The 24,335-nt window shown below is 35.1% G+C and overlaps 1 protein-coding gene across 3 annotated transcripts in view; it reads left to right on the top strand.

The window, feature by feature from the left end:
- LOC137402866 (myotubularin-related protein 8-like) overlaps positions 1–24,335 on the top strand; it is a 54,531-nt gene that overhangs the window by 11,398 nt on the left and 18,798 nt on the right. The window contains exons 2-9 of one of the 3 annotated variants that reach the window (XM_068089375.1): positions 5,466–5,582; positions 7,270–7,432; positions 10,106–10,263; positions 13,158–13,286; positions 17,699–17,833; positions 19,705–19,837; positions 22,343–22,452; positions 23,891–24,082. In XM_068089375.1, the coding sequence (XP_067945476.1) occupies positions 5,466–5,582; positions 7,270–7,432; positions 10,106–10,263; positions 13,158–13,286; positions 17,699–17,833; positions 19,705–19,837; positions 22,343–22,452; positions 23,891–24,082 (1,137 nt within the window). Of the gene's footprint in view, positions 1–5,465; positions 5,583–6,140; positions 6,157–6,234; positions 6,239–7,269; positions 7,433–10,105; positions 10,264–13,157; positions 13,287–17,698; positions 17,834–19,704; positions 19,838–22,342; positions 22,453–23,890; positions 24,083–24,335 lie in introns of those variants that run through there. The other 2 variants (XM_068089376.1, XM_068089377.1) reach the window with 2 other exon arrangements.

A 24,335-nucleotide genomic window follows, 5' to 3' on the forward strand; every position in this document is an offset into this window, starting at 1 on the left:
AAAGTTTATACCTTTCTCTGCTGAAGAGAACAGATATTAGGTAGAAGATAACAATAATAGTTTCAAAATAATTATTAGATGTTGTATGCCACAAAATTAGGCCATACAACAGTAGTAAAACAAAAAAAGGAAAAAAAAGCAACATTTAGCCATTAAAATTGAATAAATTGTTTGACAAACATTGTTTAAAATGCCTTTTTCTGCTAAGAGAACAGATATTAGGTAGAAGATAACAATAATAGTTTCAAAATCATTCTTAGATGTTGTATTTCCCAAAATTAGGCCATACAACAGTAGTAAAACAAAAAAAGGAAAAAAAAGCAACATTTAGCCATTAAAATTGAATAAATTGTTTGACAAACATTGTTTAAAATGCCTTTTTCTGCTAAGAGAACAGATATTAGGTGGAAGATTGTTAAAGTAGCTAGCAAAGACAGTTTCAAAAAAATTCTTAGATGTTGTATATGATTTGTTCATATCATGTAATTTGAAAGTAGTTGAAAACCTGTAGGCCCATGTGTCATGCAAAATTTGAGGACACAAACCATGAAAGATTTTGAAACCTATAATTGACATAAATAAAAACTTAGCTTAGGTAAGGTAAGAAGATCCAAATATTTGGAAAGATTATTCGTTGGAATAACGTATGTACTAGAATATGATGTAGATTTGCAGTTAGTTGGAATGCTCTTTTTCGTAACAAAAATAAATCATTAGTACTATATCTTGGAGCTAGATTATAATAAATGTGTATACAGACGGTTCCCAACCTACGAACGAGTTACGTTCTGAACGATTGTTCGTAAGGTGAATTTGTTCATAAGTTGCTTCAGTGCTATATTAGTAGGGTAACCAATAAAGTAAAGGCCGGCAAATTCCTTTACAATACGTACAGTAAAAATAAAAAAGTTCTTTGCGCACTGGAGATACGTTCACGCACTTATGCGCTGCAACGAACTGGGCAGAGAAAGGTGGATGCTGGATTGGGCTTCTGAGTAGTGCCTATTTCCGCCGCTAATACGTCGGTAATACCGTCGGTATTAGCGGCGGACATACGCGCAGACCTGTTCGTATGTACGGGTTGTTCGTAACTCGAATGTTCGTAAGTAGGGAACCGTCTGTACCACAAATAATATATGGCAAAACATAAACCAACAACAAAAGGCAATGGCATGTTTAGAATTCATGTATGTCCTGCCATTTTGATGCATTTTTTTATTTTAAAGGATAACTTCCTCAGACTTAAATTTATGCTCGAATTAGATTTGTCTCCCCTGATATGTCCTTTTGCCGTGGCCCCCTTCACATAGTGATCACTATTCTTTATAATTGCTGAATACACAACGCTGTGTTCATTTAAGCCTACATACATGAAAAATTGAGCTGTTTTTGATACTTTTGGTGCAGTTAACATTATCGGTAGTTGCATATGCTGCTTTTATACTATTTAATTAAGTTCGATGAAAAGAAAAACTAAACTAGTAGTAAATTTGCTGGCGTTTGAGCTATTTCGGGATCGATATGATATTGCTTATACCGATAGACAGCGGCCAGCGTTGGGCCTGAATAGTTCAGGTCCAACACACCTGACTATTTTTTACATAGTATTAGTTCTTAGTACTATGTAAAAAATGAGTTAGATGCAATGACAATCCACCAATCATTATATTAGCGATAAAATGTGTTTTTGTGACAAATATTTGGCCTAGCTATCTAGAAGGCTGAACCTGCAAACAACAAGTTGGGGTTCAATTCCCCAAAAAGGTCACTAGTGGTAACAGTAATGACATCCAACCTTAAATTGCTCTCTGTAGCTGGGCATGTCTCTAGTTGTTGAAGTTCTCTTGCCTTTGGGCTCAGACATGTCCAGACAAGACTATAGAGGTGTAGTTTGTGTAACAATACTTTTAAAAACACGCACAGCCTTTGCTCGCAGTAGGCTAAGCAGGCATGCTTGATCTTCACACATCTCAAGCACATCTGGCTATCTTAAAGAATAGAGAAAGTGTGATATTATTATGCTTTATTATTTATCTTGAGGTGTTGACTGATGTTCTAAAAAAAGAATCAAGGAGATTGACCCACCAGAAGCTGAGATGTAGCCAGCCAAACACAGGTCTACCTAATAACCAATCATAGGGAAAACCCTTCGAAAATCCCGAGAATTGTGACGTATGAAATCGACTTATTGGACATGTGCCGGAGTTGCGTACCCCTACCGCCGTTACGTTTACTGATTGTTTTAGGCTACGAGATGTGAAATGCTTCTCGCTATAGCAAAGAATTTACAGACTAGCTCTGGTTTCTCAGGAAAACCAAGCAAACATTGTGTGGTAAAGGCAGTTGCCCACAACCCCTTGGCATGATTTTTCAAAACAGAAGAGCAGATTTTGACTATTGTGCTTCAAATTTTAACTCGATCTCCACGGATATGCTCCGAAGGTCCTCTGTTCAACGAACGGCGCGTGTATAGTCTATATTATACGATATCCGTGATTTGCAGTTTGTTTATGTTTGCAGAATAAGAAATGGGAATGGGAATTTTTGTTCATTCATCACCTTTCTACTGTGTACCTACTGCAGCATTCAGTAGATTTTCATGATTATCGTCACTATTAACAGACTGTAAGTTCACTACAGCCATAATTTTAAAAATAATAACTTAACCGTGCTGCTCTTGCTGTAAGAAAAGAAAACGATAACATTTGATTCTTCTATTTATCTATTATCTTATCTATGATTATTTTTATGATTAATATAATAATCATAATGCATATTATACAAAATAATAATATAACTGCGTATAGAAGAAATGATGTAACTAATATAATTTGTAGAAAATTATAAGTGATAACCGAGATTGATGATTGATTTAATTGATTCCATTTATTAGCTATAGATAAAATAAATCTGGACAGCGCTAAAGATGAGTCAGAATAGGGAAGCTAAGTGGGAGAACAACAAAACTGAGCTGAACTAGCAAGATAGCGAAATGTTGCGAAATAATAGACGCGTGTAATTATTTCATGTTAAAACTAATCTACACGTCAGAGGGACTGGTTTGGAATTATCAGAGCAATGGTTGTTAGGCCCAATTTGATTGTTCTATACTTCCAGGGATTAAACCAATTAAAACGCCGTGATTGTTATAGGAGAGCGCATTAGTTGGCTTAATTGACCAATGGCACACAAGTCGATTTCATACGTCATATATTGATGCTAATATGAGTATTACCAAAACACTTATGTATTTTGGTAGACCTGTGTTTGGCTGGCTATATCTCAGCTTCTGGTTGGTCAATCTCCTTGATTCTTTTTTAGAACATCAGTCAACACCTCAAGATAAATAATAAAGCATAATAATATAACACTTTCTCTATTCTTTAAACAAAGCGTTTTAAAATCTTCAATCAAACATAAAAGCCAGGGAAATTACTCTTAAAATCGAGGTGCTCTTCCTATAGCCATGCCGCAGTCACATCAGAGACTTTTTTTCGAATGTCCAACCATCAAATATTGGAGCAGATATTACCATTTGAATACACTATATTCTTTAATTCAATTCTCAACTCGAATAAGTAACGCAAAATAGTTCTCAAGGAGAAAGGTTGGTCCTGAGCTATTGACCTGATTGTACAAAAACAGTCTTGATGTCGCACATCAATAAATATGGCTGAATATTTGCAGACACGAGGCTGAGTCACCATTTAATTCTACTGCTGACAACACACTGTTTGTGTGATCACTGTAGCTAACGCTTTGACATTTATCAACACAGAATGAGCCGCCATGGTTTAGATGAAAAATTTGATTTCTTGCAAGTGTCAAGGACAACACTGACAGTCATAGTTATTACATTTTTAGAAGGTCTTCTAGAAGATTGATCCATTTTTAGTTGTGAACGATAGCTAAACGGCATAGAGTTACTCACAATGTAAACAAAATAGGATTACTCACAATGTAAACAAAATAGAGTTACTCACAACGTAAACAACATAGAGTTACTCACAATGTAAGCGACATAGAGTTATTCCCAATTAATTAGCATAGAGTTACTCACAATGTAAGCGATACAGAGCTACTTGCAATGTAAATAACATAGATATACTTGCAAAGTGAGTGACATAAAGTTACATGTCAGTAAGCTTTAGCTTTTCATTATTAAAGTGAAATAATTTTGGTAGTTTAGCAATTTTTTCAAAAACATGCTTTCAACTATGATTGCTAACTAAAAATAATATGTAAATATCCACGATATTGCCTTTTAATTCAAAGACCAAGACGTGAGCCTGAGTTTTGACGAATACAGCTTGTCATTTGCAACTTTTTTGAGCATGGGATGAGAACAAGCTAGCGTGTTTTTGTAACATGCTAGTTTGTAATCATATGGCAAATATCATCCATTTACAAAGCAGCTGAAAATGCGCAAGTCAGATTCGCGAAAAGAAAGTTTTTTCATGGTGGAAGTAAATTTATGTGCTTTTATCATAAAAATTTTGTATAAAAATTTAGCTTGGCCATTTTTGAAATAATGCTTATACAGTGCAACCTCGGTTCTCGAACACAATCCATTCCAGAAGGTTGGTCGAAAACCGAGTTGTTCGAGATCCGAAACAGGTTTTTCCATTAGAATTAATATATATAAGTTTTAATCCGTTTCAACACCTTGAATGTTTACCTTTTTAGTATTTTATACATTATTTTATGCATGAAATTGCACATTAAAATGCTGACCAACACATAAAAAGCAATGTATATCTCAGAAAATGTTAAGCAAAATGGCAAAGACACAAATAACATAAACATAAATGTAATCCAGGCTAATCGTACGTTCGCGTTGTTGTAATCTTCCATACGAAAGATTACGCTAACATGAACGTGTAAAAATAAAAAAAAGGATAAAGAAAAGAATTATGAATAGGATTTTTTACTCGGCTACAGGATGTTCTTTTCTCTTAAACTATCTATCCAATGACACTTGTTTCTGCCTTTTTTTTAGCACTTTTCGGAAGTGGTTCATGATAGTGTCGTTAAAGTCATTGATGACTCTGGTGGCTGCAGCTTTATCGGGGTGGTGGAGTTCGACGAAATTCTGTAACTCGGCCCATTTGCTACACATTTGTTTAATCTCGGACAATGCGACAACAGTTGGTCACGGAGAGAGCGATCTACACCCGTACGCTGCTCAGCATCCCACCCTCACGTACGCACTCACGCGTCGTACCGGCGTTCGAACTCCGATTTTTGTTCGAACTATGAAGCAAGAATTTATTGAATTTTTTGTTTTGGACTCCGATTTGTTCGAACTGCGAGTCGTTCGAAAACCGAGGTTCCACTGTATTTTACACCTCAACCTAATATAGAATGTGGTATGGGTCTGGGCTGTTCAGTTGAAGTAATCATCAGGTTATTATGCCTGAAGCAGCTAGCTCTTCTCTATCTGTAGAAAATAACTTTATTTACAGGTGGAGAATGTGAAACTCATGGACAGGCTTGTCGACAGGGTGCTGGTGGTGGGTACACTCTATATAACAGACAGCCACCTAATATTCGTTGACCCCCAGTGTCGTCAGGAGAAATGGGTAGGTACTTGTGGTGGGTACACTCTATATAATAGACAGCCATCTCATATTCATTGACCCCCAGTGTCATTAGGAGAAATGGGTAGCTGCTTGTGGTGGGTACACTATATATAATAGACAGCCATCTCATATTTGTTGACCCCCAGTGTCATTAGGAGAAATGGGTAGGTACTTGTGGTGGGTACACTCTATATAATAGACAGCCATCTCATATTCATTGACCCCCAGTGTCGTCAGGAGAAATGGGTAGGTGCTCATGGTGGGTACACTATATATAATAGCCAGCCATCTCATATTTGTTCATCCCCAGTGTCGTCAGGAGAAATGGGTAGGTGCTCATGGTGGGTACATCATATATAATAGACAGCCACCTCATATTCGTTGACCCACAGTGTCATCATGAGAAATGGGTAGGTACTTGTGGTGGGTACACTCTATATAATAGACAGCCATCTCATATTTGTTCATCCCCAGTGTCATTAGGAGAAATGGGTAGCTGCTTGTGGTGGGTACACTATATATAATAGACATCCATCTCATATTTGTTGACCCCCAGTGTCGTCAGGAGAAATGGGTAGGTGCTCATGGTGGGTACACTATATATAATAGACAGTCACCTCATATTTGTTGACTCCCAGTGTCATCAGGAGAAATGGGTAGGTTTATTTGTGGATACACTCTATATAACTGATAGTTGTATCATATTTACTGACCCCCAGTGTCATTAGGAGAATTGAGTAGGTGCTTCTGGTGTCCTTTGGTCATAGATATTTTTGGTTACCCGGCGTTTTTTTCTTTTTGTTAAAAGTATATTTGTAAGTAGGTTTACTGTGAGACCAGGTTCAGGTCTACTTTATACCTGCTGACACAAGTTTATTAGAGACCCTTAATCTTTAACCGCTGTCAAAAACCAAAATTAAATTGATTCGGATTAATGGATCTCTTGGATTCATTAACCACTGTCCTGGACGACATTAGGTGAATTTCTTACAACATTAACTGTGAAAAAACCGCAAACTTTCGATATTTGTCAGTTAGTTCATATCGTTTTTTTAAATTAACTATTTTCATCACTCTATGCTCTATCATTTTAGGTATTCTTAGCAATTATAGCTGCCAAAATAACCGATTTAGGGGCCAGAACAGAAGGCTAAGATCGGTATCGTAGAATGCCAAGTTATTTTATTATTAATACTTAACTTTTGTTATTTTATTTTCTAGTTTTATAAATTTCTAAAAGATAAATTTGTAATCTGATATACTTAATCCTTATATTTACTTGCTAGTATGACTGCTTTACGGCAACTTGTCGATCATTCTTTGATCGACTTTCCTCCATGAGCAATGTTTTTGCCGTAGGATCGATCTATAAAATTTCACCGTAGCAATCGTATCAGCCCAATTTTGATCTCAGATGATGCAATGTCGGTCCATCGCTATATCTGTATTGCTCTGCTGATGTAATGACATGTGGTTGGTCAACTTTGTATCATGAACACTGGCACTCTTACAGATTGTGCGAATCCGCGAATATAGTGTACATAATTCTGTATATCTGAAAGCTAGGCGTCTGCATCAATGAGTTTAAATTTTGAAACTCCAAAAGCTAAAGTAGCGAATGTATGACTTGAATTTATCTTTTCAGATTGTTAGGCTGGCTTAATGTCTCACTTTACTGTCATTGCAGGTGTTGTATTCACAAATAGCTTCAGTGGAGAAGCTGCCACTAAAGGTCACCGGCTGCCCTTTGAGGGTGAGGTGTAAGACCTTCCACATGCTTACTTTTGTCATACCGAGGGAAAGGACTTGCGTCGAAGTCCTTACAGCCCTCACTCGCCTTTCACAGCCAGGTATGTGGAATTGCTGTTTGTTCCGTTTCTGTAAGTTTAAGACTAGTTTGGTTGTGGGAGCAGTGATTCCTCTTACTTTGCTGTATCATGGGCTCTTTGGGCTTTGTATACTAGCGGAATGCTCGTCATTGCACGGGTATTAAAAATCAGCTTATAAACGATGACAAGTAATGTAGTTGCCACTTGCTATCAGCCTGGCACATTGCCAATGGATAATTTGAGTAAGCTTACTAATAGGAGCCAACTACTTGCTCTCACGATTGAGCATGCATAAAATTATGCTATCGTTCTCTATGACGTTGAGTTGTAACAGAGAGCGGTAGCGTATTTGCAATCATATAACGACCTATATCGATTAATGAATCCATCAGTTTTCACCTGTGTCAAGCTCATGTGGCTTATTTGGTAAGGGATTGGACTGGCGAATGGGAGTTTCCAAGATTAAATCTTGTGCTTTACAGATTCTTTATTCCAAGATTGTAATAGCTATAGCTGGACAAACACAGACGCAGAAACACAGACAAATTTTGATAAATATATAGAGGTGTTACCAAAATCTGTCAGTATCGTCTCTCAAGGCTTGAGTAGGCTTAGACTAAAGTAAGAATGCATCGATAGGAAAATGTAAGAAAGCTCCAAGTGAAACCCAACATTTCAACTTATTAAACATGCTGATAAAAGCACACATTTGGGTGTTTTTAAAAGTTCTAAAGCGAAGTACTGTATATCAAGTTTGATGCTTTTATATTGTTTGTAATTCATCAGTTGCAGTTGGGTGTCTCTCTGATCATCAGGGTTTGCTTGCTAACAGGCTCAGAGATGCCTGGCATAGTTAAAGGTTAACTACCGGTAAAAACATTTTAAAATTATATATTATATTATAATAAGTATATATAATAATAATACTTATTATATATAATAAATTATATATATAAGTATATTTTGTATTTATTTTGTAAATAATAATTTTATTTAAATATTTTATGTAAATAAAATACATAAAATACATTATTATATTTGTATATACATCTATTTAATTAATAAATATATATGAATACATTTTGTACTATATATTTTGTTTGTCATCAGTGATTTTGATATTAGAAGAACAAAAAACCAGTTTTGAAGACAAAACGCTCGGGATGCAATCACTAAATGATGACAACGTCGTTTTATTGGCAAAAAGTAGATGTACGATATACGATGTGAGTGCCGATGATTAGCCAATACAAGTACTTGTGTTTGTCACTATTATTATACATTTTCGTATTATCTAGTCACTCGGTGTCATTTTGGTTGCCCAACTATGAAGATAAATACAACACAGGGTCGATGCAGACTCCACAGATACCGGAAAATCCGTGTCATATTCACATGTCCCACAATAACTTCTGGGTGGTTATAGAAGTACATCAATTGGCTTGGTTGTACATTTCGTGGAGTGTGCTAGCCAAACACCGCCTCCTTTGCGCAAATAGAAATTTTAAAAATTCTTAAAATTAGCTATTCTCCGAAGTCATTTATATAAAACTTGTTAGAGCATCATCCGCTTTCATATATAGGAATTTTGAAAGGACCATTTGCACATAATCTTGTGAAAAACCGAGTGATTTTGGCATAATTATACGGCATTGCAGCTGTTTCCACTCGATATTTTGCAAAAATCGCGAATCTTTCTTCAAATTTTCATATATATAGTAATTTGTTGGCAATAATTTCATTTCAAAAATTAAATTGTTTTTTAAAAAAAATACAACTTTAGTAACACAATAACAACAACAACATAAAAAAGCAGTTAGCCATTAAAATCGAACAAATAGTTTGACAAATAGTGTTTAAAATGCCTTTCTCCGCTAAGAGAACGGATATTAATATTAGGTAGAAGATTGTTAAAGCAGCTGGCAATGATATTTTCAAAATAATTGTTAGGAGTTGTATGCAATTTGTTCACATCACGTAAGTTGAAAGTGTTTGATTTGAAAGTGACGATATAACCTGGTGTTTAGTCAGTTAAACAAAAATATTACACACCACCAATCGGCCGTGTGAACTGCTACTGTTTTTTTCCTTAAACTTTGGACAGGACTCCACTGTGCAATGGAGTCCTCATCATGCATAATTTCTGCTTGCAGTAAGCAAGTAGAGATAATATACATAGAATGTTTGACTTTGGTTAGCATTATCATGGTATGCTCTTTATCTGGATATGTTTGATAGGAGAATTATTTTTATTCTCCCACACGATATGTTGAAATCTATATTAATAGATCTGTCATGATTTGTTAAAATCAATATGTGAAAACAAATGTGAAAATAAGTGTTTTCACATTTTTGCCCGATTTAATTCAAACTTCACACATATGCTCAGTACCTTCCACCAGGGTATTAAAATATCGGGTTTCAAAACTCCATTTCGTTTCCAAAAACAAGCCTCGTAAACACCACCAAATTTCAGACGTTGCCAGGCTTTCTGCTATTGTAATTTAATTTTTAAAAATTTACTAATTTTTCATAGTTCCATTGCTGTACATAACATTCCTGTGAATTTCTATTCGTTTATGTTAGCTGTTATCTGAATAAAGCCTAACATTTTATCTAAATAAATAAGATATCTAATATCCGGATAACAAGAACTTATGGAAACAGCGCTTATCGATCTTCGTGTGTTTTCAGAGAGGGTGGAGGATTTATACGCTTTCAAATACAAAAGCCCGGAGCTGATGGGTAACAAATCGGTTGGTTGGAGCTTTTTTGATATAGAGTCTGAGTTCTTGCGGATGGGTGTGCCAAACGCCCTCTGGATTCGAAGTTCAGCCAACAGCAACTATGAGGTGGGCTAAAATGTTATTACTTCTCATTATTAATAATAATAATTAGTATTCATGCGTCACGTAGTACTATTACTAGATATAGATGCTGCAGTATATGGTAAATCAAAAGATTAATGAATAATTCATGTGTTGATGTCAACATATTCAATTTGAATTCACGCAAGATATTAAAAATTACTGTGGTACCTTGACAGGCGAGCTCAATGCGTTCTGGTACTGAGCTCATATGTCAATTCTCTTGTATCTCAAAGCAATATTTCCTATATACAAGAACTAAATACAAATTGATCCATTCCCACACTGACAAAATCACCTAAAGCATGGTATTACGATGGAAAAACTTGTTCCAATTTACCTCCTACGCTCACAAAGTGACACATACTTATTTAGTGGTTACGATTTGCGATAAAATACATGTGCAGTGCTGTATGAAGTTCTTTTATTCAAGACAGATGTAGTGGCTAATGGCGGTGTGAGAGAGACTTGACAACAACACGTTCGGTACACTAGACTTTTTGTGAGGATACATAAAATAACATGAACTTTGAATTTAATTTAAATAAGTTTAGCTTTCTAAACACATACTTAAAGTTAAGTTTTAATCTTTTACTAAATTTACCGTAAAACCTCTCATTGAACGCCATGGCGCTCTATTTTTCAACCTTTCCACTAGAGTGACGGTCATTTGGAGGCGGTGTTCAAATAGTGGCTGACGGTCTATTTTTCAAATGGCTCGTCAGAATTTTCGGAAGATAATTTTAGCCCTACTACGGGCGAAGCGAATGTCGCCTATATTTTGCTCTTTCTTTTCGGTGGAGCGATATTAAACCTTTTGTGTGCGATAAATCTGCTAACTTACCTCTAACTTGTCGATCATCTCTTAATAAATGTGCATCAAGAAACTGAGAAATATCTCTACCAGTTGATATCTATTGCTTACAATTGACCTGCGATGATATTCTAGCTGTGTCCTTTGCAATTTGTTGGCATTTTCAATTTTTATTTTATTCTAAATTTGAAGACATTTTTATTTTATATCTATATTTAACATTGTTGAATAAAGGCTCATTGCACTAACTGATATATTTGCTACAGTTTGCAGCCAAAACCAGCTTTCAATGTGCAATAGAAGTGGACTTATGAGCATCGATCCATTGTGAGCCGTGTTAAGATAGTCGCAATGATGTTATTAAATAACATGCTATAAATATGCACAGTTATAAGTTATACAATAATAACCTATCAAATGATACAAATATATATTCACGAACAAGTGACATGAACGAATCATACTCACATGTACATGTATATTACATGCAAAAACAAAAATTAACGTTTTTTGAAAACCAAAATATTTGCATCGTTTGCTCAGATAGCTGCCTTTTCATTGTTGCTTTCGATGGAACAAACATCTTCTAGTTGTCCAAAACCTTCCACAATATCTTCTGACCTTAACTCTTCTTCTGCACTGCTAAACTAATCGATATTAGAGTCCAAACAATTTTTTGGCAAAGCAAAACTTTTATCCGCTACATTTAGCACAATAAAAGTAAGCCCAGTAAACTTAACCTTTGGTCCAAAACTTGCAAAAAACTTGCGAGTATTAGGGCCGCGTTAAACAAGGAGCTACTATTAGCCTGAGACAGTAATTGTTTCTATAATGTTGTTTTGAAAATTCATCTACCATCGTAAATTTATGCCGTTTTTATATATATGTAGGCTACTTCGAAGTAGAAAGACCTCGTTAAACAGAGAACTACTACTGGCCTGAGATCGTTATTGATTATTGCTATGGTGTTGCTTTCAAAGTTTTAATAACGGAAAAAACGAAAAGCTTTGGAATTGGGCGATGAGAGCATTAATGGTTATTGATATAAATGATTCATTATTAATACGATTTTGTGGACACTTTTCTACTGGTCAGTTGGTATTAAGGGCTCGTAAAGATCAAGTAATGTCAGTGGCTGTCAAATAGAGGTGGCGTTCAATTGGAGAGTGGCGCTCTATTTTTCAGCCCTTCTCTCAGGGTGTCGGTCAATTAGAGGTGGCGTTCAAATAGAAGTGGCACTCAATTAGAGGTTTTACAGTAACATTAATTTGGGTTTCATGTTAATTTTTATTATCTATAAAAAATGGCTTTTTTTGCCTCGTTTTTGCTACATCTGTCAGTCGGCCTTTTTAAAACTTCTTATAACCTAATTCGACGAAAAATACTGAGTGATGCTGTTCTCGGAAGCGGTCACTCGCATACTTGATCGCTTAGTGGCCACATGGAGAACCGGCTCGTATGGTCGTATCTCAAAGCACATCAGGTGGACTCCTAAATGCTGTCAGGCAATTAGGAGCTGATATGATGTTCACCTTAACATATGAATTTTTGAACATATTTAAAGTTCAAGCAAAAATTTGTCTCTCAAAGTATTTGGGATTTCTAAAATCTGGTACACACTATATCACAGTATATTGGTAGTAATCCTACGCTATATCGGTGATCTATTTGTAAATTGTATAAATTTTTGTCTATTTGTAATGTAATTAGAAACATCAATATGTTTGCATTAAGTATATTTTCATATTTTTCCATTATTGAATATTAAGCTTTGCTTTTTTTCTTTCATAGCTTCAACTATAAAAATACGTCCTGTACATCAGATGATTACATTATTATTACGATTTCTATGTTGCATAAAATTACAATAAAATAAAAGTAGATTAATTTATAGTAAGTCTGTATTTTTACCACGACCTTCACCTTTCCTGCACTGCTTCCATTCACCTATCTCTATATAGGCCTACCTTCTTTATCCAGTGTTTAGCTGTTCTTTATCTATCTACGTCTTTCTTTATCTACATCTGCTTACATTCTTTATCTGCTTTCTTTATCTACATTTCAGCTGTGTGATACTTACCCAAAGCACATCTACGTGCCTGCAGGTGCAAAACCGTTTCAAATTATTGGCAGCTCAAAGTTCAGAAGTCGTTGCAGGCTGCCGGTTCTCAGCTACCTCCACAGAGACAACCAGGTGGGTTTTGGGTGAAACAAAACTGAGAGGATCTAGTTTACAGAGTAAGCCTAAAGGAAGATGGCAACGTGTGTCTAGTGGGGCCTTGGATTATAGCCGATGTGCGGCAAATATTAAGAATAGGTGTTCGACTGGGGGGGAGTTGAGACCCTCTCAAAATTAAATGGTGAACTATAATCGCTAACCGATTCACTATGTTCAGTGAAACCTGTACTTGTGAAATTAATTCATTCTGAGAATTTTGTAAGTAGAAACATATTTTTTCATAGAAATGGCCTAATCTGTTCCAAACCTCCACAAAACTCAGATATAACATTTTTATAAATTACTTGCCAAATGCCAGGGGTTGCACAGGTATTAATAAGCAGCTTAACACTGGCAGGTAACGTAGCTGCTTGCCATTAGCCTGGCACATTGTCAATAGCTAATTTGAATAAACTATTCCCATCGCTCAACTTTCTAATAAGAGCTGTGAGAGCAAGCTTTAGTGAAGTTGCGTAACGCGGAGTGCTATGCGTATTTCCAACCCTGATAACGACTCATATCACTCGATGAATCCATTCATCTCCTGTAGCTTAATTGGTTAGGAAATCGTCTTGTAATAAGAGGTACCGAGATTAAATTCTCTGCATACGGATTTGTCATCGCTACATACCAATCACTATAGCTGGACAGACCGAATGGCAGATGACGGGAAAACTTTGAGATTTATATATATAAACTAGAAATTCCCCTGTCATACAGCCAGAGACCAAAGTGATATTGGAAAAAAAGAAAGGGTACTGATGGTTGAGAAATGCAATATTAGCAGTCAAATAGCACTGCAGTGCAATAGGATAACTGCAATGGTAGCTGTAATGTACTGGCTGTGGGTGTTATTATATACAACAAATAGCAATAATGAAAGGAAAAGATTATATGTTTTTATCTCTCCCCCTGCAATAGGAGAAATGCAATATTGGCCAGTATTACAAGTAAAATGCACTGACATTATTAGAATAACCAATATTATTAATATAGTAATAATATAAAACTAATGCACAATTTTGTTTACATTTCAAAACGTCATAGCTAACAATATCACGAAGTTGTGATATTTATATAGATTTTTATAACATCTGTACTACGTAGTCATCGTTCTGTAGTCATCCAAACTTATAATTAATTATTGTAATAATCTCATAAGAACCGTTAGAAAAAATATCATCATCATTCCCTTTACTTACACTGCGTTGGACATCAGTTAGAATACCCAAGTACTCAAAAGTTTCCAAAATATCAGTTACTTTAAAATCGGCAAAAATGAAACGATTTCAGTACTTCTACATTAATTACAGAAACCTTTGGCAATGCTATAGACTGGTGAAATGTGCACGTTATTTCTTTCGTGAAATGCTCACGACTTAATCATTCTATTCTCTGTCGCTCGGCGTTTTAATTTTCGGTCTTAACTTTGATAAAAGTGAGGATTAGCAAGTTTTAATAACGATTTTCGGCCAAATAAATCTGTCTATGTATGTATAATCCGATCAGATGGGTTAGTTTTAGGAATTTGCGGTAACCTTTCAAAGGCTTGGTAACATATTTAAATAGGTTTATATGCATTTTGTATCATTATTATACTTAAACGACTTTACTGAAAAATAGTTAAAGAATAGAGAAAGCATAATATATTTATGCTTTATTATTTATCTTGAGGTGTTGACTGATGTTCTAAAAAAAGAATCAAGGAGATTGACCAACCAGAAGCTGAGATATAGCCAGCCAAGCACAGGTCTACCAAAAAACATAAGTGTTTTGGTAATCATCAATATATGACGTATGAAATCGACTTGTGTGCCATTGGTCAATTAAGCCAACTAATGCGCTCTCCTATAACAATCACGGCGTTTTAATTGGTTCAATCCCTGGAAGTATAGAACAATCAAATTGAGCCTAACAATCATTGCTCTGAGAATTCCGAACCAGTCCCTCTGATGTGTAGATTAGTTTTAGAATAAAATAATTACACGCATCTATTATTTCGCAACATTCTGCTATCAATTTCTACAAATTATATTAGTTACATCATTTATTCTATACGCAGTTATATTATTATTTTGTATAATATGCATTATGATTATTACATTAATCATAAAAAATAATCATAGATAAGATAATAGATCAATAGAAAAATCAAATCAAAAGTTATCGTTTTCTTTTCTTACAGCAAGAGCAGCATGGTCAAGTTATTCTTTTTAAGATTACGGCTGTAGTGAACTTACAGTCTGTTAATAGTGACGATAATCATGAAAATCAACTAAATGCTGCAGTAGATACACAATAGAAAAATGATGAATGAACAAAAATTCACATTCTCATTTCTTATTCTAAACGAACTGCAATCGCGGATGTTGCATATAGACTATACACGCGCCGTTCGTTGAACAGAGGATCGTCGGAGCATATCCGTGGAGATCGAGTTAAAATTTGAAGCACAATAGTCAAAATCTGCTCTTCTGTTTTGAAAAATCACGGCGAGGGGTTGTGGGCAAATGCCTTTACTACAGAATGTTTGCTTGATTTTCCTGAGAAACCAGAGCTAGTCTGTAAATTATTTACTATCGCGAGAAGCGTTTCACATCTCGTAGCCAAAACAATCATTATACGTAACGGCGGTAAGGGTGCACAACTCCGGCACATGAACGTTAAGTCGATTTTATACGTCACAGTTTTCGGGATTTTCGAAGGGTTTTCCTCTGATTCTTTATTAGGTAGACCTGTGTTTGGCTGGCTATATCTCAGCTACTAGTGGGTCATTCTCCTTGATTCTTTTTTTAGAACATCAGTCAACACCTCAAGATAACTAATAAAGCATAATAATATTATGCTTTCTCTATTCTTTAAATTTGTTGATAAGATTTTGTAACAAGGGTTTGGTGACGGCCGTTAACGGGTAATTTTTCGGGAGTTGTGTGCACATGTGCATTTATCATAAATCTCCCAAACCAATCGCTTCGCTCGTGTTTTGTCGTGGGATAAATGCATGTAATGATTAAAACCCATAACAAATACATGCTAGAATTATATTGCTATATAATAAAAAGAAAAAAGTACAAATGAAAGGAGAATTACGAAGAAAAGCTACAAACGGTTTATTTGTTTACATTTGCCATTGGCCATCTAGAAAAGGCCATCTAGAGAAGTCCGCGGGAAGTTTGAGGGGGGCGGTCAGAAGAGATGGGTGTTGTGTTGTTGTCATGATTTCATTTAGAATAAATATTCCTAAGAACATAAGTAAAATAAATTATGTGCATCAGCTTGAGCTGAAAAACTGTAATTATACAAAAAACACAGAATGTGAATTAATAGAAACAAAAGTTGTCCTATTCTGTATGCGGTACATGATAACTCCAAGTTATACATTGAATAAAAACAACACTTGTCATTTACTGATTTTCGCTTCTCTAGCAAATGAAACTGGGTAAGATGCATTGTACGTAGTACCCAGGGTAGCCGAATGGACCAAAATACATCACAAAAATATCAACAATATCAACAATACGATAGGCTCTTCGTATCTAAAAACATTTTTGCAAGTCGAAGCAAAATTTCTACCATAGGTGTTTCATAACTTAAAAATTTTCTTTGCAGTCTTTTTTGAAGTAGGGGTTCCATTGCATATAGTCGAACTCTCCGCCGTTGATATTTCTGAACCTTCGCCATGTTCTCTAAGGTTTTGAGTACACGTACCTTTGGCTTTGATTAATCCACAGATTAGCCTTAATTCACATTAACCTTTGATTAATCCACAGATTAGCCTTAATCCACATTAACCTATGATTAATCTATAGATGTAAAACATGAGTCATTCTGAATGCTAGAACATCAGTACCAGGCGTATCTTTTATCAGAGTAAATTAAAATTCAAGGACTAAAGAGTACGATTGTGTTTCAAAGGCTTTCCTGTTGATAAGTTTATCATTTCTACACTGAATACCAAGGCAAGTTCTATAGCTGTTAGACATGCCTTGACATGTTAACAATAGTCATGTGGCAAGTAGATGGCGATTGGAAAGGTAATATGTGCAGTATCGGAAATGCAGAAAATAATTATTTTAGAGAACTGGAATGGACATTTTATTGCAACGGATCAAGTGTAGAAGGTCATACTTTCCATTTTAAAGTCATTTTCTATCTACTGACTTAGGAACTTTTGACCAAATATAGTATTTTTGATCTTTTGGTAATATTAACAAAGTTTTTCAAGGAAAATGAGCCTAAATGCTGTTATAAATGCTTTTAGCCATATTCCAAGATAGTTTACATTTTGTAGCATATAAAACAACAATATATACATGTATATCCATATTGCCAAGCCAAAAGCTATGCATCTTTCAGTTTGGGAGTTATCAGCTTTTTATGCCTTGTAGGCAGCGCTGACACGGTGCAGTCAGCCACTTGTTGGACTTAACGCAAGATGCATAGAGGATGAACAGCTGCTACAATGTATTTCGGAGGCTAACCCTGGCTCCAAACATTTGTTTGTGGTCGATACACGACCGATGGTGAGTTGGATAGATCTTGAAAGTTAATCATGATATTGATAGATAATTATGGTGTATTTAGTATTAAAACTGGTTTATTATGTTGTGCCATGCTCAGGTCAAACTATCTGTTTACGCCATGTTGTTAAAGGGTCACTCATGTCAAATTTCAATAGATTTCGTTCATCAGAAAGTATAGATATTTTTCTATCGTTTGAGGTTTTGTATGTTGTCTGAGGTGATCTGACTGTCAGGATGTTTCTAGATTAAAATCGGTAAACTTGATCACGGTGAACTCTTTCGCTACCATAAGCCGGTGTATCAATAGGGTTTCACCTTTCTTTTCATTTGCGAAGCCCACATATTAGTTAGACCAATCAAATTTTGTCTCAAACAAAACAACCTTGTTGCCAATCATGTGCAACCAACAGGAAATTTTTTGGCTCTGCAATTCCATTTCTAATTATTTTTTAAAACGGGAAAACCAGATCGTTATCGTCATGGCAATAAAAAATGCACCGCTTTTGTGCAAGATATAAGATAAGCATAAAAAAAGCATAAGATATTTTGCAGATTCACTAAATAGTTTTATATTTATCTTGTAGAGAATTTTGTTCTAAATAAGATGCATTTTACAGTAAAACAGTATCTGTTCTGATTCTTGAGATATTGCTTAAATACTAACGGTATATCGATTTTTCGAAAATCCATTTGAATTAATTTGGTCAGAATAATGAATTTAAAGTCGTGGTGAAAGAGTTAAAAGTGGTACATATACGATCTCATCGGCACCAGGTACTTTTATGTTTACACAGCATTTAGAGGAACAAAGGAACCATTTCTAACCAACTTATCTTTAAAACATCTACAGCAATGTATCTGAAGCTATATTTGAAGGTTTTATTCTTACGTGAACCAATAAAAGATAAAATATATGTCAATAGAGACGCATAACACTGCAACTTGACCGCAACAGCCGATGTCATTATGCCCGGTACAAACAGGAAACACACAACTTTAGTAGTTGTATTTCTTGTTTGTTTTGTTTTTCAACACTTTTGGCAGTGATCAAGTTTTTTCGCAATCAAGTTTTGCAGATTTTAATCTTGAAACATCCTATCAGTTAGATCACCTAAAACAATAAAAATAATCTCAAATGATCAGAAAATATCTAAATTTTCTAATAAAATTCTTTAAAATTTGGAGTGAATAACACTGTGTGCAGATTCCATTGTGTAGAATCACCAAATTTTGGGTTCATTTGATGCATCAGTTTTCTTGCAACTAAAATATACGAGCACATTTGTCATGTGCTCAAATCTATGAAATATCAAGTTATTCTACTCTCTTTGAAGCGGGTCATAGCTCTTCATAGCGAGTCGATTGTATCTGTTTCAGATCAACTCTTCATAGCGAGTCGATTGTATCTATTTCAGATTAACTGTTCATAGCAAGTCGATTGTATCTATTTCAGATCAACTCTTCATAGCGAGTCGATTGTATCTATTTCAGATCAACTCTTCATAGCGAGTCGATTGTATCTTTTTCAGATCAACTCTTCATAGCGAGTCGATTGTATCTATTTCAAATCAACTCTTCATAGCGAGTCGATTGTATCTATTTCAGATCAACTCTTCATAGCGAGTCGATTGTATCTATTTCAGATCAACTCTTCATAGCGAGTCGATTGTATCTATTTCAGATCAACTGTTCATAGCAAGTCGATTGTATCTATTTCAGATCAACTCTTCATAGCGAGTCGATTGTATTTATTTCAGATCAACTCTTTATAGTGAGTCGATTGTATCTATTTCAGATCAACTGTTCATAGCGAGTCGATTGTGTCTATTTCAGATCAACTCTTCATAGCGAGTGGATTGTATCTATTTCAGATCAACGCTGTGGCCAACCGAGCTGCTGGGAAGGGATATGAAAATGAAAAACAATATTCAAATATCAAGTTCAAATTTTTGGGAATCGCCAACATACATATAATGAGAGCGAGTCTTCAGAAGCTTCTGGAAGGTGCGTATTCTTGTTCTAGTGTTAGTTGAGTGCGGAATGTATGTAGTGGGTGCATACAGCTGTTTTCTGTTAGTACTCTCTAGCCTAATCTAGTATATACATTTATAAAAGTTTGCCATCTGTCCTTCAGTATGTCCAGCTGTAGCTATTAAAATTTTGAAATTGAAATTTCAAATTATGCTGGACTTGAACTTACGAAGATTGCGAATGCGGTTTAGCAATCCAGTTCTCTAACTACGACACCACGAATGCTCTTACAAATCATTGCTTTTACTATAGTACATGTATACATAATGTATACATCCTTTTCCGTTTTCACACCCAAAATGATGTATTAGTTAAAATTCTATGAAATCTTTTAGCTCTATGAAACGCGATGCTTTTTTGCCCTCACTGTACTAGTGCTAATTTGTCATGTATACACAAGCAGGTCACTTGAACCTAGACCATATAAACAACTTCTCATTGACTGGGAAAGTACTTAGAATAGCAAAATTCCTTTTTAACTGAATATTGTATTGAAGCTTTAAGCTTGTGAAATGAAAAGAAAAAACAGAAATCAAATAAAGCAAATAGTTTTTTCACACTCTTTCAAAGAATTGATGTAGAGGTAACTGAAGAATCGTAATGGTCACAGAACTCCGAGACTGATAGAGTGTGTATATTTGTAATGAATAGAAATACCAATGGTTTCATTGTAAAGCTCTTGCTGCTGAGGAAAAGCTTCCAGCTTTGATTATTTTTATCCTTCAGTACCTAGAATCTAGCGATAAAGCTAAGGCTAACATTAATCGCTAGGATCTGATTACACTGGTTCACACTATATCGTCGTATGTCTGTTAACCAGACAATACTTCGGTGATCATCTAGGATAATAATGTTCAGATTATCACAAACCCATCCGTGTTTAGTTTTGTCTATTTCTGATCCATCATTACTGCGTTAGCTGTACCATGACCATAATATTGATGTACACATAGGTTGTTAACACGGCACAATGAAAATCTATAAATCTTGGTACTCATATCATACCAGAATATAACATAAAATTGGCAGGAGTCAAAGAGTTGATTGAAGCTTTAATCCCTGGAATGCAATTAATTGCTCCTCTAGCCTCAACTTCTAACATGTTAATGGGTCCTGCCTAAGGTTCTTCTTACACACGTCTTTCATTCTTGCAGCCGTCATATCTATGGTTCTTAGGCCAGCAAAGTTAATGCTTCCTGTAGTAAACATATCAGTTGGTTCCGTGATGTGTCTGTTCATGGTTCTTTTGATGTCTATTCTTCTATTGTATTCATACCTGTGTTACCTCTGGCAGCCGTGATTCTGGCAGTATAGGCAAGTGCAGTAGTTGTCTTCCCTATACTGAACGCACAGCTAAAAAGGTATAAATGGTTCCAAGTATTAATAGGTTAGCTGAGTGCTCAGCCAGATGTTACAGTCTGGCCTTGGTTGAGAAGAAACATACATGATATAAATATGTTCTCCTTAGCTCTAACTTCTAACACACCTTCTAACAACCTTGTACGCACAAGCAGATCTCTCGATTCTAGATCATATTAATAACTTTCAATCGACTGTGAAAGCACATAGAATAGTTTCATGAAAAAATAACAGAAAGTGAATAGAGTAAATAGTATTTTTTCATGTTCTTTCAAAGAAGTGATGTGTTGGAGCTAGCTGAAAAAATAAACATGATAGCGGTACACTGAGTCTGATAGAGTGCGTATATTTGTTAGAAATAGGAAAGCAAATATTTTTAGTGTAAAGCTGTTGCTGCCAAGGAGAAGAAGCTATTTATTTTTATCTATTTTTGATATTTTGTTACCAAGAATGTCAATCAGTGTATCATTAGAAACTAGTATTCTGTCAGCAGCCATTTTTTATTTCTCACTCAGTAAAAAGTACCCTCGGTGTTTCCACAATATCTCAAGAAATAATTGTTCAATCGACTTGAAACTTCAGAATTAGACCAGAAATGTATCATGCACAAAGCGACCAAAAATTCACAATCCTACACAAACCGCAAGTGTGGGATAGGATGTGGCGGCGTGGGATCAGGTGAGAACACAACTCCCGAATTGTCTCAGGCTTCAGTCTTTCAATTTCAGTTTTTTAACTTACTGTCATTGTATCGGGCTTGTTTCTAGCTACTGGCAGTTAGATCACTTCAAGGATCTAAAGCAATCGCAAATGACAGAAAAATATCGATTCATTCTGATAAAATCTACTAGAAAGTTCATCTTGTTAAAAGTTGTTAAAAAGCCCAGTTATGTATAGGATGACTTCACTAGATGAGTGCCTGGGTAATAAAAAAGTTTTTACACAGAAAAAAAAAATTTTTTTAATTATTATTTTATTATCTTTATTTTATAATTTTATGTAGCGACAGTTACCATTATTAATTAGCCGGGTTGCCACGAAAAATTACGTTCACAAAGAGTTAAACTCTGTTCAGGATCTCTGTGTGCACATCTTTTCTAAGAACTCTTGACTTTGTAGTTAGTGATATGAAGTCTCCCACAATGCACAGCTACTTGAAAGCAGTTGACGAGTCCAATTGGTTGAAGCATATAAAAACTGTTTTGGAAACATCTGTGTTTATAGCTAATGTAAGTATATATGATGTTTACTAGTAATGTAAGTACTTATAATTTTTACTTTTTTTTGTTTGAAATGTGGATTTTTATGTCTGTTTAGTAGGTACCCAATTTTTGTTGTGAAAAAGTAAATTTAAATTTTGGCAAACATATTGCATGGGCACCACATCATTTTAGACACATTTTACAGGTGCAATTAAAGCTACTTACCGTTAAATCTTGATTGAATGCTACCTTTATTTGAACACCACCTCTATTAGAACGCCACTATGGGAGAGTGGGTGAAAACATAGGGCCACCCTTTAATTGAACACCATCTGTTTTTGTCGTCTACTTTGACATTCTTTGATCGCCATGAACCTATATTAGAAAGTTATCAGTAGAAATATGGTATTAATAATGACTTGGCTACATCAATAACAATTAATTCTTCAGTTGTTGCTGTAGTGGTTGCCATGGTTTTAGTCACAGTATACCTGAGAAGATCGATCGTCACAATCTTCAAAACTAAAGTTTGATTCGAAGTCACTGCGGTCTAAATGTAATCCATTGTTTTCAGATTCATCCATAATGTGGTTTACAATCTGACCTGAAGACTTTAAATAATTTTGATGAACGATGAGAATACTCTTTAAAAACACTGTACGACCTAATAGCAGCCATTTTTATGGCGTATCGAAGTTCTTTTTCTAACTCCAAAGCTTTATGGTTTCTTCTTTAAAATGTTGAAAGCAACACCATCGGAATAATTAATAACTGTATCCAGCTAATATTTTTGACTCAGAGTAGTTCCTTGTTTAACTCGATCTGATACTTGGGCAGATATAAAAAAACTATTTAGTTAAAATGCTGAGACTGGCGGCATTAATGTCACTCCGAATGAAAGCGCAAAATATAGGCAATGCATTAGCATCACTTCGCTCGTAAAAGGGTTAAATTTAACTTCCTAAAATTCTGACGAGTTAGTCGAAAGATACAGTGCCACCCTCTATTTGAACATCATATCTAATAAAACGCTACTATAGGGGAAGGGTTGAAAAATAGAGCGCCATAGCGTTCAGATAGAGCTTTCATGGTATATATATATATATATATATATATATATATATATATATATATATATATATATATATATAATTATATGATTTCATTTTTCATAAGAAGCTTTCATCTAAGCTTTGACACCTGTTTACATGTGTTGTACTCTCTGATGGTTAGGTCTCTTACAACTTTGAGCACTCTAAGAAATCAGCATTATGTTTTTCAAAATATGATGCTGATTTCTTAGAGTGTTTTGTCATTCTGGTGTATTCTAAAATAACATTAAACATGTTTTACTAAATCAATTTATATTGTGTACTGTGGATCCAAAACAACCTACTTTTCGGCAATCGTTCTTTTAAAAAGTTTGGATATGCTCAAATTTTTTCATGTTGTTATATTTTACTAGAAAATAGTTGAGGGTACAAGCGTGCTTGTGCATTGTTCGGATGGTTGGGACAGAACGGCGCAGACCTGCTCTCTCGCCTCCCTCATGCTCGACCCCCACTATAGGACGCTTCAAGGATTCCAGGCTCTCATAGAGAAGGAGTGGCTAAGCTTTGGTCATAAGTTTACTGACAGATGTAGACACCTGTTTGTGGTAAGCCAGCTTAATAATAGCTACAATTTGAAGAGAGTATCTTTGGTGTAATGAAGTATAGCCATATCTCGACATAGCTTAATACGTTGTTGGACTAAGCTCGTATGTCAATTCTTTTGTATCTCAAATCAGTATTTGTTGTATATAATAACGCTTAATACGTTCTTGGACTAAGCTTGTATGTTAATTCTCTTGTATCTCAAATCAGTATTTGTTATATATACCGTACAGGATGAATCTATTCACGGAGTTA

This window comes from Watersipora subatra, chromosome 8 (genome assembly GCF_963576615.1).
Source record: "Watersipora subatra chromosome 8, tzWatSuba1.1, whole genome shotgun sequence".
Taxonomy (NCBI): Eukaryota; Metazoa; Bryozoa; class Gymnolaemata; order Cheilostomatida; family Watersiporidae; genus Watersipora; species Watersipora subatra.